This window comes from Pagrus major, chromosome 20, assembly GCF_040436345.1.
Source record: "Pagrus major chromosome 20, Pma_NU_1.0".
NCBI classification, from domain to species: domain Eukaryota; kingdom Metazoa; phylum Chordata; class Actinopteri; order Spariformes; family Sparidae; genus Pagrus; species Pagrus major.
Genome location: NC_133234.1, coordinates 15607423 through 15624451, shown reverse-complemented (window position 1 = coordinate 15624451; position 17029 = coordinate 15607423). Strand labels below are relative to the sequence as shown.

Below are 17029 nucleotides of genomic sequence, written 5' to 3'. Positions count from 1 at the left end.
TAAAGGTGCAGTATGTAAGGGTTTTAGTTTCAACAGAATGTGAAAAAATATCAATTTTGACATCATGACATCTAATTGTTGTGTTATGAAGATCTTGTGAAGTTAGCATGCTAACCAGCTAGCTCCTGTGCCAGGAGTGGAAACACCAACACTCCCCTGGCACTCTGAGCTCCCGAGCTAACTGGCTAAAAGAAGCTACACTTAGCAGCAGCAGTTAGCGGTAACTCTGGGGATATGCTGGCCCCTCTTCGTACTATTAAGTCAAGCTTAATTAACTATAAATTTAGCGTTTATCAGTGATGATTATTATAATATATATATATAATATTCTTTCAAATGGTGTGAGAAGGAAACTGTGTCAGCAGGTATGAGTGGTTATAAATAAGTTTTGGTCACAGCTTGAAGCACGGTACACAGAAACTGTTTATTTCTTCTAATTAAAACATTTCCTTCACGCAGCAGCTAAAGTGCTGCATCACTGACGGGAAAAAGCCAAAAAGGTGAAGCCATTTCCAAACCATTGTGACAGATAGCATTGTCAGGGGCCAATGTGTTGTCCGTACCCACTGCACTATATATTTCCCTGAATATGGTTCTGTCCAAAAGGCAGCGGTGCATGATGGGTAAGCAATCAGCAGGCTCTCTTAGGACTTTCCCTTTACGTAGTAAGGCCCTCTTTGATGTGTGCTGCAGTAAACACAGGCAGTTCTCTCCCGACCACAGTCTCCTGGGGGATGAGGCTCAGCACAAGAACACTAATGAGCACATTAGAAGGAAGCCATAGAAGGAAAATGCTACAGTTGTAAATGGAATTGTCTCTTGTGTTGTCTGTGCCAAGGATGCTCTGTCTACAGTAAGAGAGCGTGTCTGTTTGCATGTATACTGCATGTGTGTGGAGCATATGGACAACACGCAGACATCCATATAGGACCATTTTGTGTCAGTTGGATATTCATGAAAGAATAATGTTAGATTTTAAAATTGGATTCGGCAAGAAATGTGCAATTCTGTCGCAGCTCTCAGCCGCACTGTCATTACCAGTTGAAAGTAATCAAGCATCGGAGCTAAAAGAGTGAAAGTGGCCCAGTGCAAATGGAGCATTCACCAATTTATTCCATTTGAAATAATCACAGGTGATAAACAAGTGATGATAAAACGATCCTACCTGCTTGAAAAATGTTACGTCCATAGCTTAGCCTGTGTGCTTGTTTTGTGGATGTGTGTCTTGTTAAAAATGGTATAAATACTGTATGTCTAAGACAGGAGTTCGTTATATACTGCCCTATGATCAAAGTTTGTAGCAGCAGGCAAACTCTGAACACATCTCAGTGTTTACCCCAGAGCTCCTCAGATCCATGCTGCACCGTGCAGCAGCAGCATGATGTCTGGCTGCAGACACTGGCCCACTTTTGGTGCACTTTGATTGGCCGTATCTGTAGGCAATCACAGAGAAGATACATGCAGTACTGAGACTTCCTTTTCACTACATAAGTCTGAGTCCTTTGCATCTTTTTCAATGTTAGCATGCATTTAGCATTACATGTAGCTTCATTTTGATTCACTAGTGTCAGTTTTAACTCAGTGGACTTTATGATACAAAGACAGATCTGCATTCAATGAGGTCGCCCCCTTCCGAAATAAAGTTGCAGCTCAGAATACAATAAATCCTACAGTTTGGTAAGCTGTCTTTATGAAGCTATTGATCGAAGGCAATTCGATGTTAGTGACCGAGACGGAGCATTAGCCTTGGCATTCCTCTCAGATATCTGTGATCTCTCAAGCATCGTCTGAATCCGCGAAACCCCAGTCGGTAGATTCCTTGAAAGTTACCAGGGGAATCGGCAATCTGGATTGCCTTTGTGCAAGGGGGAGAGTGAGAGACGTGAAAATGATTTCAAACAGTCCAGGATGAATCATGCTCCCACTGCAGCTGCCATTTATTAGCACATTTTCCACCATGTTATTTTTTTTTTTTTAACAACTACCTAACAGTCAGAGTTTGATAGTTTGCTAGAGGCTTGCATTGCCTCGGTTTAATTTGGTAAAAGGCTCAGTTAAAGGTGTTGATAAATGAACTTCATGGCGACTTGTGTGTTTGTCATAATTAGCCACGGCACTACGTCTTAATAATGACTAGGAGACAGGGACACATCATTTATCAGCTATTAACTCAGTAATGAAGATGAAGAATCGTTTTTTTTTTTAAGTCTGATATGCTTTCAGATCTGGTTTGATATCAAAAAAGTGCCAAAAAATGAATCGGCTTTTAATTACTTTGACTGTCTGGATCAGCTGCAGGGTGCACAATGATCTATTCAGGGTCGGTCCCTTGGTAGTCAAGAGATGACAACACAGAAGGTATCACATCAAAACACACAAACCCCCATTATCACAATTCTGCTCCGGTGCATTCAAGAAACTGACTAATTGCTTTATAAACTTGCTCTATTTCTGAGGGGGCGGTATTTAAAGAACGTTTCAACAGCATCCTGCCTGACAGGTGCTCGTTCAAAAGTGCCCGAGTTGTGCTCGCTGCGCTGCAGATTTTTTACTATATCTTGGCTGTCACAGTGATGAAAAGGGAACCCATAAGAAATTGACAGCCTGTATTGCTCAAGGCCAAACATATCTGAAGATGGCTTGTTTCTTGATTTGGCCAACAGGGCTAAAAGAGTGGAGGTAATCCTTTAAGACTTAAGAGAGCTTTCTTTTTTGCAGATTTTTCTGAGAGGTAATCAGTACAGGCTGTTTGTTGCACCTGGTGAAGAATAGCAGAGGCTTTTATTTTGTGCAATAACAGGTGAGAGAGTGAGAGGCTTTTTATTCTGCTTTTTAAAGGAGACGGAGAGCAAGCTGAAATGTGTGCATTTGCTTTCGCAGGTTTAATAGGTTCACATGATTCATCAGGTATCGAAAACCACAGGAAACTTCAGCTACTCCCGAACTCCTGTGCACATTTTTTTTAACTTTGCATAATATGTTTAATTTAAGACACTCACGTCAGCCTGCCTCTCTCTAGGTGTGAAACTGGCACATTCGCCGTCTGAAAGAATGGAGCCGATATATAAAAGAAGCCTCTATAATGTGTTTTAGAGTCTTGCGGGAGCTTTGTCCCTCATGAAAAGAGGTATTTTGAGACGTCATACATCATCATCGGTTCCCAATGTGCTGCGTCATTTGTGCCACAGTGACCTTGCGTGAAAACATCCGGCCCCTCAGCTCTGTCAACAACATGTGACAAATGAAATGATGCTGCACTTGAGCCACTTTTTATACAGGAAAGAATCTAATCATAACAGATGAGAAAAGGCCTTCTTCACTGGTTCTTTGAAATGAGATAAGGCAACTAAGTTTTTGAAGCACAGATAAGATGACTCGCGATGCAGGTACTAAAAGGGTGTCTGGTATCTGCATGACCTTGGCTTTTCTAATGTAAATATATCAATGCTTACGCTCGCAGCACAAAATCAATTTCCTCTTCTGTCATAAAAAGCTCTTCCTTGTGTGTTTAAACCAAAACTAGTGGCCTAACATAGCAGGCGTTGTCTTTGTATATCAAACGCGCCGTTTTTCACGTGGTCATTGCTGCCTTCTGAATCAAAGATGAGACGGACTTTAAACGCTGTGATAATGATTCCCTTGGACGTGCGTACCACAGGGGGACATTGTGTTCTATTTTCTATTATTAAAGTTGCATCTTGGAATAGATAACCTTTTGAACAATCCACTCGGGGAATTTGTGAAATTAATAATACACGATGTAATCCAGTGTCTTTTAAAGCCCAGAGAGGCAGCTTGGGTTCAAGGCCTACTTTACAATTAAAATTATTCTAGCTAGCAATCAAAAAGGAAGAACTACAACATATATAGAATGTCAATGTACTACCTTTAGTTTTATACGTCCCCCTACGTAAATTTAAAGGGGCACTATGTGTCACGGTTAAACAAAGGGGACCCAAACGGAGACACAAATGCAGGCATGTCATTAGAACGAAAAGCAATAACGAAATACAAATACAAAATGCAAAAATGTAGCCAAACCAAAAAAGCAAAGTACAAACCAGAAATAACGCAAAGAACCAGGAACCAAAAACTGGAAACACACAACGGGAAGATGGGACATGGAGGCACAAGAACACAAGGGCAAAACATAACAGACTAACTGACAGAGAGAGAGGGGAAGACAAGGACTTTGAATACACAAGGGGTGAGTAACTAATAGAATACAAAGTGAGGAGTGAAAAGGGCGGGAAAACAGACAAAGGGAGGAAATGAAAAGCAAAACACGACAGTGACAGAACTTCAAAATAAAACAGGAAATAAAAAAAAAACTCAAACCATGACACTATGTAGTTTTGGAGAAGATATTCAAACTCAGAATTTTTACATAAACAATAATAATGAGGTAATGATACAACCTATGAAATGTTTAGCTTTCCCATAACTGATAAGCTGTTCTTAGAGGGAAATATGGACCCCAGAACGCTGTTTGAAGCTAGAGAGGTGGCAGGGTCCGCCAAACAAAGTGAAACAGTATGAAATTGTGTTGTCCTTTAAGGTCAGTTTGTTTATTCATTTTATTCAGTCATGAAAACGATTTGTTTACGAATAAAAATGAAGATCTTTCTCTTCTGATTAAAATTTCTTCCCCAAAACTACATAGTGCACCTTTATAAGAAAAAGAACAAGACTCTAAATGCATCTGAAGGTTCATATAAGAAATTATATGAGCCTTTTACAGTAAGTGGTTAAGACGATATTTTCCAAAGTTTTTACTCTGACAGAGTGGAGTCTTGCTTGGCCTCGGGAGCGCCACATATCTCTTTTTGTGTTCCCTCTGATCTCTCATCATCTCTTGGGCCTTACATCAAGAGCCCCGGATTTATCGATCAATGGCCATAAACAAAACATAGATTGAACTGGACACTGGGGCACAACAAACGGATTACCGAGTTTTTATTTTTTTATTCCTCCACACACGGAGCCTCGGCTGAAAAGAGGGCCACTGGGCCGCCAGGAGCGCGGCGCACAAAAGCAGATTGTGCAACAAAAGGCGAGGCAGACTGGTGCCAAAAAGGATGATGGAAACAGGATGACAATTAGAAGAATATGGTGTGTGAGCGTGCACGTGTGCGCGTTGAAAACGGCGTGTTTGTGTGCACAGTATAAATGGATGAAAGCAGAATCAGATGTGTAATCCAATTGTATTTGCAAGGTATTGAGCATAATACCAGTCAATCCAATTTTCAATGCTCGACTACATGATGGAGTGAAGAGCTTCTGAGTGTTATTGTATACCTGTGTGTGTGTGTGTGTGTGTGTGTGTGTGTGTGTGCCAACATGTGTCTGCATGAATGATTTTGATAGAATATCTGCATACACAAGCGTGTGGTTGCACATGCTAGCACGCAATATTTATCCGTGGCTGTGACCACACGTCTGACAGCTGTGCATATTTCACAGGGTGGAGAACCCTGCATTGCAGTGCTTGTACATGGCAGCCATGCTCTTTATGTGAGAGCGGCTCAGGGTCAGGCTAGAAGAGGAGAATTAAAGCGAGATCAGCGGGCCCATCTCTCTCTCTTTTGTCTCTGCGCAGTGTAACATATTATCATCTCCCTTCTTCACCTCTGTAATTTATTTCTGTGTTTTCCAACCGTGTTGACTGAAGCGGCAGAGGAGATAATTCACAGAGGAATTGCGGTTAAAGTGCTTCATTTGAACCAAACAGCAAGTCAGACAACAGAAATGCAATTCAGAGGACTATACTGGTAACAATAATCATGCTAAAGCACAGTTTTGCGGTCAATAGCGTGTGTTACACCACTTCGCTCTCTCTGTTGCATCAGGTCAAAGTCGGACACCTTCAAACCGAAAATGCTAATTTGACTCGGCCAGTGATGAAGAAAGTTTTTCCTCGGGCTATCCTGAGTTTCAGAAATCAACAAGGAATAAAGTCGACTCTTCCAAGCTGAAGAGTGTTTTCATTTTTTCAGTACAAAAAAGAAATCAATCACCAGTGATGGAATGTATCAACTACATTTACTCAACTGTACTCGAGTACAAGTCTGAAGTACTTGTGCTTTACCTGAGTATTTCCATTTTCCGCTACTTAATGCTTCCACTCCACTACATTTGGAGGCAAATATTGTACTTTTTACTTCACTACATTTATTTGGCAGCTGTACTGTAGTTACTAGTTACTTTGCAGACTGCATACCTTAGAGCCAAAGCAGCAGATTTGTAATCAGATGAAAAAAACAAAACACTGATTCTGATAATCAGAAAAATGCTGAATATAAGATCTGATAATTGGCCAGGTCGATAGCATCACTGCCGATAACGACCTTTCATGTCAGGTACTTTAAGAATTTTACTCGACTACTCCTTGCATGGGTGCATTTCACTTGTACCAAAGTAATATTTTAACACAATATCTTTACTTTTACGTAAAAAGTATGACTTTTGGGTACTTTTTACAAAACTATCAGCCACTATTGAAGAAAATCTGCATGCCATGTGCAGAGGCATATTAAAATTAAATTAAATTAAGATTAAATAAATGAGAAGAGACGTTCCTGTGCAAATGTGCTTTTATTTCAAATACAAAGAATGAGACGAATTAACTTGTATTCAATGTTTTCCGTTCAATAGTAATTAAATCTGTCTCTCTGTCTTTCCTGCCTGCAGCGGTGGCCCCAACACTTCCCAGTCTGAGTTCAGAGGTCTTCAAGCCTTGTGTGGAAGACAAGGACCTGGCATTCTGTCTAAATGAGGGAGAGTGCTCCATCATTGAAACCGTGGCTGGGGTTCACAGACACTGCAGGTGAGTGTAATGGGGATTTGTGTGTGTGTGTGTGTGTGTGTGTGTGTGTGTGTGTGTGTGTGTGTGTGTGTGTGTGTGTGTGTGTGAGGCATTCGGTTTCTTTCTCAGCATTGACGTTTCCTCTCTCTGCCCTTCCCCTCCAATCACTAACCTTGGGGTCATTTTCATTCAAGCTGCTTTTTTTGCCTCCAGCCTGACAGAGTGATGAAACATGGTACACCTCAAATGCAGTGAAGATCTATAATCACCCCAGCCACTAAACCAAGGGACACAAGCATTTAAAATGGGGGTGGAACAATTTAATGGAGGTCCCTAGGATTTTTTTTTAATAAGGTAGATGTCCTAGATTTCCTGTATTCCAGTACCTTTTTACAGGTGGTTTGATACTTTAATCTGGATATAGCATGCGAAAAATATGCTTAGGCCTGCATTTTGCAATTTCATCCAGAAGACGCATCACATATTTGAAAATAGTACAAGAAATGATTCAATTACTTATTTATAATAGCTTTGTGACACAGGCTCCTGATATACTTTGTAGTTATTTGGCTAGGAACACACATTTGCTCACATTTCAAAAAGAAAATGACTGCCCAGTTGTATCAGCTGATGTAATGATGGCACTGCAGTAAGTTAAAGATAATAATAAAAAAATAAAAGCTTATAGCTAGAGCTTCTCCCTGCCATGATACCCTTCATCTCTTTTTTTTTACATCACTTGTTCCTTCTTTATCCCTTCATTTTATCCCTTTCTTTCTCTCCCTCTGTTTTAGTCTTATTTGACTTCTTACTTTCCTCTTTCCTGTCATGTTTCCCTTCTTCCTACCTCGCATTCTCTCTTTCGCTCAAAGCTTTTTGCGTCGACAGTGTGCAACCCATCTTAACTCAGGTGCCTGGCATCGGGACATCAATGACTATCATTCGCATCTGCCAGGGTGCAAGGTATCTGTGAAAACGTGGTATGGGGTGTCATTGATCTGGGCATTTTCCCAATAAGAAGGCGGAATGGATTTGATAATAAAGCACAGACACAGTGCATCAAACGAATAGGCCGACACATTTTTAACATGGTAATATCATGGATCCAATGGGTAAAAGTGGCCGCATTAGATGCAGCTGATTCTCTGATGTACGCAATCAAACTCGCAAACTAATGGAAAGAAAGATCCAACTAGACTAGAAGCACATGGTGAGCAAATGTGCTCCGTGTCTTTAATGTTGTCGGACAAAACTTTTAATTGTGATAGCCGTCTCATGCAACACACTCTTCCTCTTGTATTAACCTTGGCATAAATGTTGTCTCTTATGACCTCTTTGGTACGAGACGCATTTTAATGGTAGGTGTAAAAGAAAGGGCTCGTGCAAGATCATTCTTTGATCTTACTTAAAAGCAACTGATTTTTCGGGGGGCATTTTTCTTGCCTTTTTTATTTTTTCCTCTAGTTCCACTCAGGTAGCAACACACACCCTGAAGGTAACTGCTGTAAACAAACCCTTAGTATACCCTTATATAAATCCAATCATTTCTAATGCCTTTGACAACCTATTTGTCTGCATTAGCAAACCTATGCTGTTTATCTGTCTTCTTACTTGTTTAAATCCTTCACATTTATGATAGAGAGCAAGCAATCTATGTTTATATAGCGCCGGATAACACAAAAACCCACAATAATATGTCATGTTAGCTAACATTTATGCGGTGCTGGTCAAAAAGGACTGTTTTTATTGTACTGCAGAGCTCACCAACATGAAACAGTATGTGAAAAAAGCACGGTTTTTACCAATGCACATACTGCATATTTATGTGAGACATGTACCATTGACCAGTGGGTTTAAGTTCTCACTTTGACTTTCAACTCCTCTCTTCTTCTTTGAATGGTTCTGCATGTCTTCTTCCCCTCGTGGCCCCCGTGATGCACCATCCACGATCCACTTCAACTCTGCAATCACCCTGATATATCACTTTAAAAATGCATCGCTTTTAAAAATACATGATAAGAAATTTTCTCTGAGGGAAGAGTTGTGCTGAATGGTGCTGAATTGAAAAACAGCTCATTAGTACACTTACCTGGAATTACAGGGCCTAAATCTTCATCTAAAAAAAAAAAAAAAAAAGAGTGATGCATTATAAATGATGCATGACTGAGCCAAGCTTCTTAGAAAAGTAAATGTTGAGCAAAAGAAAGTTTGAAAAATAGTCAGGGAATGGTTCATCGACTGTAATTAAAACTCACTGACCACTTTTGGTAAGTAAAATGATTGCATGATTTATTATTAATACCAATTAAACAGATTACATAGAATGAGCTAATACACCATCATCTGCATATGTGTCTAAAAAACTAATTCTCTGTGCATAGCGGTGCTTCTCCCCTGGGTGGAGCTGGTAATGTTAACCATCAGTGCACCACCAGATTACAATAAAAACAACATGGAGCGAACTACGTACACATTTCACATGTTGCTTCATCAGATTTGCTCTGTGCTTGATTGCCAGCAGCTGTTTCATTAAATAATCAGGTGCTGATTTGCTGAGAATCCAGCGAAATAACATATTTAAGATCGTTGCTTTTCCCTTTTTTGGTTGACCTTTTTAAGCGTATTTGTTTCGGGGAATGTTACTTTGCTGGATTTCCATTTTACAGGAGATAACAAACAGACAAAAACATATATGTTAGAGTACAAACTCTGGCTGATCCATCTACATTACAAAAGGGGATGACTAAATACAGAATGTATACAATTCCTTAGGATATCATAAATACAAGCAATATAAAGTACATATTTCTTCATAAGATACATTTCAAAGTGGTAGAGAAAGTAGAAGAGGCTAATACATGAATTTACGTTACAAAAATCAGAGAACAAAGTAAATATCCTCATGATAAAATACAATCTTTTTTTTTTTTTTAATAGAAAAGGATCAAAAACATATGTGTATCTGTATCCATACAAAATAGGGAAGGGCTTAAACAGGAAGTCTGCAGGACTAACCAAACATTAAGGGTGAAATTTATATGGCTTGATCAGAAGTTTAAATATTTATTATTTATTAGATTATTAAACTATTTTCATTACAGCCTCAGTATTGAGCAGCAGATTAATGTTTTTGATCACAAGAGTAAGTATATGTACAGATCATGACACATTTTCTCATATTTCAGTTGTAACCAGCTGTGAAAATTTTACATTTTACATTTTTCAATTGAAAATTGTATTATTAAGCATGGCAGAAAAGACTCAGAAATGTGATAATGTGAAATATAATTTCACTTAACTGAGACGGCTAACATTTTGGGAATAAGTGAATTATGGGAAGGAGACTTTGTATATGTTTTATCTCATGTTAAGGTGGCTGACATCCCACCTGTGTGACAGCAGCTTCAAGAAACCCTGATGACTCGTGGCAACTACCCTCTGGGCTATAATTAATGACAGTTGAATGACTGCATAAAGAACTCGGGAAAGACTGGAGGGCCAAACCTAGAGGCACTCTCTCTCTCTCTTGAGCTGAGTGCCTGTTGTATGTGAGAATGATTACAGGTTTGTGAATGCTTTTATTGTAAGGTTGTTCCCTCTGGTTGAGAGAAGTCAAGGCAGCAAGTCAGTGAGGAAAGATGTTTTCATTTTACTCAAAAATCACTGCTGTGTTGATGTGTAATGTCATCGCTACTAACTTCTGGTGTGGTTGCAAATTTCAAGGAGCGCTTTTGCAGGGCAGTAATCCCAAAATTGGGTCATTTTGAAAAGAACTTGCAGCAATGAAATTTAGCCTTCAGTCCGAATTTAAGCTGCATTTTTTAGATTTCTAACCACTAGAAGGCAGAACATCCCCAAACAAACTCAGAGCAGTTAAAACAGTTGAAGATGTTCATCACATTCATCTTTATCCTCAATCTATAAAATTATTGAATGGAAAGAAAGAATAATAAAGAAGTGTGGGGAGACTTAGTAACTAAATCTAGTTGTAATGATTTAGTAAACATTTATCTACTAGATTTATCTGTTGAATTTAAGTCTTTTTTTCTCTTGTTGATACATGATTTAAGTCTTGTCCACCAACTCCTTAAAAAAACTACTTGTCTCTTTTTGGCTTGCTAAATGTTCAACTTTCCTCGTCAACCGTTTGTTTACTTCGGATCTTCGCCATTTCATGCTGAGCAGGTAGCGTACAGTCATCTTGTGTGAGGCTGTTTGCTGAAAATGGCTGCCCACGGTTCTATTTTTTTGGGATTCAACCATATGGACTGACAAACCAAAACAATGAGCTCTGAATAGCAGTAGAGTTGCTGCTGTGCCCTTTCTGTATTCATACTGCGTCGTGCACAATGTTATCCTCTGTTCTTCTTCCTGTCAGAGATGCTGTGGTGATAAACCCAGATATCGGCCGTCCACATTTCTGGATACAACTGAAAGGGAAAATGCTGTTGAAGAAATATAAGGCAGATGATTGCGCCAAGGTTTACGGTGCTGGAGATGCTGTTGTTGATCAATCAACCCCTTCAAGCAATGCCGGATCAGCGTCCTCATGACAATAAGTGCTGATCTCTTCAGTCTGTGCTAAAGTACAGAAAAGTAAAGGATTAACGATTGCTGTCTCCTTTGACGTCATCGTCTCCTCCAGGCCACAGTGCAAAGAGCATAATAGATGGTTGGATGTTTTCCAGCATTAGACAAGCAAAGATGTCAGAGCAATCTTTAAACACTTGAATCATTGGATGGAAACACAGTTTTGAACTTGGGAATCAATTTATTTTGTTATGAAACATTTCCTTTGCTCTCCGCCTCCTTTCTCCCTCCCCTCTGCCGGATGTTCATGTTTGCCAATGCTAATAAGGCTCCAAAAATAAACATGCAAATGTGAGTTTAAGACCTACTTCCACATCAGTGCTGTAGCTTCTTATACACTAAGTACAATAAATGTACAAGAATTCAAAGGTCTTACGGTAATTGGGGCTCAACGCATGAAGGCCCAATCACATACAGAATTATCACTGTACAGAGATTGCATTAGAAATTTCACCATTCATTATGTTCATTCACGCTATTACTTCAGCGGCAACATTTCTTTCTTTGGTTAGCAGAAAAATGGCAGGAAAAAGATCAAACCAAAAATATACTTTGTCACAAAGAGAGCTTACTTGGTTCTTACTCGGCTAGAATCAGAGTTCTTTTGGACATCAAGATGCATCTATAAAATGTGATTTGAACCATCTGTAAAACTGAATGCACAGTTGATGACACAGAGGACTTCCTGTAAATGCATAGACTGGAGTATACAATCACAAACAATGAATCCTCAGATGAGTGGAAGTACTCCAGCAAGACAAATAGTTAGCTATACAACAGATATGGCCTCCATTGTGCACATGATGGTGTAGTGTTTGTAAAGAGTAAAGGTCCTACTGAAAAACAGTACTGTATAAATGCAGTGTATGTTTAATTCATAGAAATCTAAAAATAAACAACTGGTCTCTCGTCTGAAATATTCGGCAACAGTTGTCACACAGAGCAAATCCTGAAGACTTGAAAACCTCAGTATTCCCCTGTGTGGATACTGATTTTATCAAATCTGCCTTCAGGAAGAGAAGAAACATGATTTTGACATGCTCTTCTGATGGCAAAGGAGAGCCTAAGATGATGACACACTTCTTTGGCTTTAAGATGTCAGACTCACTGAGTGTACAAAGGTAGAATGCAAAAATCCTATGAAAATGTGAAAAAGTCAAAGGTGGAGGAATACATTAGCAGCAGGTGTGGTAGAGCTGGCCGTCATACCCAATCACGTCTCCTGTTTTCCTGTTCTTGTTTTCAGCAATACAGCACTCACAGTTCCGTGCTGTTGAGTCTGGAATAAAACCTCTTCCATGAAAGCTTCTCCCTGAGGGGAAGAGTATGTCCTTGTGCTAGAGGTAGAGAATCGCCATGGGCGGATGTACAGCACCTCAAATTAAATTAACATTGGAAGAGATACCGCATGTTCCTGTGATCCTACGCAAACTGTTGCCCAGAGTAGAAATTCAGTGTTAGTATGTGAAGGGACACAAAGAACCTGCGGCAGACTATGGGGACACTTTGGATTTGCCAATGCAACACATACCTGCCAGTTCCTGACAGTCCCATGGAGGATACGGCTACCTCCACAACTGTCACTCCATGCACGATGGTGCATGCTGATGGTTCTGAGTTGAATCTCAATCACAACACACAGTCACAAGTGTATCTAGTTATGGCTGAAATTTTAAAGCTGCTACAAGGAACTTTTTGTTGATTCTGGTGGCCCTGTAGACGAACGCAGGATGAACACCACCACCTTATGTCCTAAACACAACACTACCTGATACCTAAACGACTGAAGAGATTGTCAGTGACTCCCTTAAAATGACATATATCACCATTAACAAAACAAGGTTAAGGCAAGAAAACTACTTGGTTAGGTTTAGACACTAAAACTACTTGGTAAGGTTTAGGCACCAAAACTACTTGGTTAGGTTTAGGTACCAAAACTACTTGGTTAGGTTTAGGCACCAAAACTACTTGGTTAGGTTTAGGACGCTAAGTGAATGAAGTATTGTTCCGCACTGCTAGCAAAGCAAGGTCAAGTTTGTGACAGGATTGTTCAGATTTGTGTTTGTTCCCTGGGAGATGCCTTTGCATCCTGCTCGTATAATGTGTCCACCATCAAGGTGACTTGTTCCTTATTTAGTTTTTCAGTAAAATGTTTTAAATCATTTCTAAATTACTTTGCATGCAAAAGACTAGCGAAAGGAGCAGTATGTTGAAGTCAAAATAAAGCTCTTTTTTTTCACTTTTTTGTTTGACATGTAAAAATGGCCAGTACAAGGGCAAATTATGGTAATGTAAACAACCAGGAAGTCCGTGCTGAGTAATCGCTACTGACACAAACTGTATTGTTCCTTCCACTTAAGCACAGCCCAAGTTAGACAAATATCAAATGTGTGTTCTGCATGTTACATTTTGAATGTTAAAAACCAGCTCCATGTGGAGTTATTGGGAGGTTAATTGGCGGTGCAAAGACTAATACACTGGTTAGCTCTGTATGTGTGATCTTTGAGTTAAAGCAGGGCATGTGAATGATTTAGCGAAGCTACAGCCTGCTACTTACGTCCTCCCAGAGCCAAAGACAAAATAGGATCTCATGGCCTCTGATAATATCTTATGGAAATAACTGTGCTGTAATTGATCATTCTGCATGGATGTCCTTCATTCAGCTCGGACCTTATTGATGAGGACCAAGTAAAGCATTTTCCAATACAATTATTCCTAGCAGGTTTGTTGCTTGGTAATATTGGACCTGTTCAGCGATGCAGGTTTTGGCTTTGATGTGAGGGCTCAGCAGTATCAGCCTGACATGTACTCAGCTAACCAGAAGCATGTAGTTGGCCACGGTTGGAGGGCATTGTAGAATATATTGGCTGGAATGAGGGTGCTCTGCAGCTCTGGCCACCACCTGCAGCATTGTGTTGTGTTTTAGAGACACAAAGCAAATGGTTATTACATTCAGGTGTTGGGAAGCTGTGCACGCGGGTGTTTTTTTTAATTCTTTATATACACAAATAACACCTGCTTACCTACAGTGCAACAGTTTAATCAAGCCAGTATTTCTTTCTGCAGTAACATCATCCCGTGTTGTGAAATCTGTTTTTTCTTGCTTCGAATAGAAAAGATTCCTCATGCAAAAATCACTAGGCAAAATGGTTTCCCTTGACTGAGAAGCCTCGCCTGCTTTCAACAGAATGTTTCCTAACTTGTATGGGCATTGAATCAACAACACACTACACAGAGGCCTCGCTTGTGTTGCACAGATGATGCAAAGCTGCTGCAAGTTAGCTTTATAGTTAAAACAGCTCGATGCCACCCTGCCAAAGAGAATCACAAAGAAGAGAAAACATGAATTGGACCTTGCATTGTGTGCATACCCAGTGATCCATTTGAATATTTTTCATTCTGATTGATATGTAAATTCACAATAATAATAACAGAAAAATGCTAAAATTAATATGCCAGACCTAAATTGAGAAGAGGGTTGCAGGAGAATTACACACATTTGTGTTTGCATTCAAACAAGTTATTTTAACAAAGATAGTTTAACATCTTAATATCCGCAGGTGGGATATTTGCAATTCTTTTGTCTTAATTTGGTGATGCTGTATGAAGGATTTGCAGATGCAGCCATTATAGAAAGATTTGAAAAGGGATCTGCTCATTTTTTCAGGAAAAATGTTATCATTCCAAATTTAGCCTCAATTACAGGTTAAGTTAACATCAAAGAAAACGTACCCTGTAATTACATTCGACATTGTTTCTGCCTTTAATCATGCCGATTACATACGAACATGTCATGTGAACTTGTCCGCTGCTATCTCTCTCTTTGACCACGCCTGTAAATCTCCATGCATTTTTAATGGTTTCGCTTTCATTCTCCTCACCACGGAGGATGAAATCACTGTCCTCTGCGTGCGTGTGTCTCTGTGCTTGTGTGCGCATTAAAAGCCTGGCAAAGCTCAAGGTAGCTCGTGTCTGCCATTACCATGGTAACTTCTTCCCTCATTAGTGTGAGGCCAGAAGCAGAAAAATAGTTGTTGACTCACTTATAGTGTGCCTGCGATTACATTCAAACGCTCTCTCATCATCACTTACACTTTGCATTGTATTCGGTGCATTGACTCTGATTGATCAGACATTAAAATAATCGCCACCTAATGCTGTCAATGAGTGCCGTCGTGTGAATAATTCATGACGGAAAATTTGCACTTTTGATTGCCGCATCCAAAGCTGTGCTGACATAAGATATTAGATCATATTTAAATGAACATTGATTTGTTTTGTGTCTGTTCCTTCAAAACCCATCTGTGCAGATGGATAACTAAAACTAGTATTTCATAAGCAAAGTGCTCACGCTTTGTGTGTGTGTGTGTGTGTGTATGTGAATGCCTTAGGGGACATGTTCATCTACCCTGATGAGGAATCACAAGAAATCTCACAAACGGCATAAAAAAAACAAAACTCTGCAGTTCTTTGGTCCCCATGAGAAAAAGAGCTATTTCTATTGGAGGCTCGCTGTAGGGTTAAGCTTAAGGATAGGCTGAGAGTGCCTGTGTGCGTTTGTCTGTGTCTCTGTGAGCCTGTTTATGGTCTTTTTCCCCCAGGACCCAGGAGACGTTGACAGCAGTATTAACAGAATCTGATATGACAAAATGAATCATATAAATGAAGACCACAACCTCTTAACTTTCCCCTCCTGTTTTTTCTTCCTCTCATCTTCTTTTTTCTACGGGGAGCCAGTTCAGCGATTAAATTGTCACTGCACCGTCAGACCTTGACAGGCTGCACTAATCCACGATGCTGTCGCTCCTCTGTTGATCCATCCTGCTAGGGAGGACGTTCTCCAGGCTTAAAGCCAATGGGCCATGTCCCTCACTACCCCACCCGGCGGCTGTATGAAAGCAACACAATTAGAAAAGCGGGAGCATGCGGGCTTACCTGTTGGCAGCATCCCATGACAGGCCCATCAACTTTCCTTGGACCTCAGCACAGTTGGCACATTATGTTTCCAATTAAAGTTAAATAACTGAAAACAATTTAATTTTAAATTACAGTGCATCTCCTTTTTTTTTTTTATAATATAAGAGCAAATGTCTTCTAAAACATCTGCACGTCAAACATCTTCACTATTCCTTTATCTACTAATAATACAGGCATACCACTGTGAATGCATGACTAATTTCTCTGTCCACGCTTTCGCCTTCAGCATTGTATTTTACATTCTGCAGGCCCGTAACAAACACTGCAGATGAAAGAATCACATGACCACATCCAGCTAACAAAGGCTGCTGCCTTGTTTTTCAAGTCTTAATAAGCATGAGACAGACATGTTGTCAAGAAAATCCACCATGCATGCAGATAATTAAAGCTCCCACACAATGTTGGCCTATGATTTACTGTTTTGCATATCAACCTAGTGAAAAAAGTACATTTAATTGCTCTTTTGATTTTGTTGGCAAGCAATGCATGCTTCTGTAATACAGTATTACATTTGTACAAGATAGGTACAGAGATTTGTGCCCATAATAATGATTATATAGTATAAATGTCCTTGGTGTTTTTTTTGTTTTTTTGTTTTTTTTACTTGTAAGCCGTCTATGTAAGCTGTGATATCACTTTAAAGTTACAATATGTAAG

General features: G+C 39.7%; 1 protein-coding gene across 1 annotated transcript in view; it reads left to right on the top strand.

Annotated features, from left to right (window-relative positions):
- nrg3b (neuregulin 3b) overlaps nt 1–17029 on the top strand; it is a 215465-nt gene that overhangs the window by 104378 nt on the left and 94058 nt on the right. The window contains exon 2 of the mRNA XM_073490152.1: nt 6691–6826. Coding sequence (XP_073346253.1) covers nt 6691–6826 — 136 coding nt within the window. The remainder of the gene's footprint in view (nt 1–6690; nt 6827–17029) is intronic.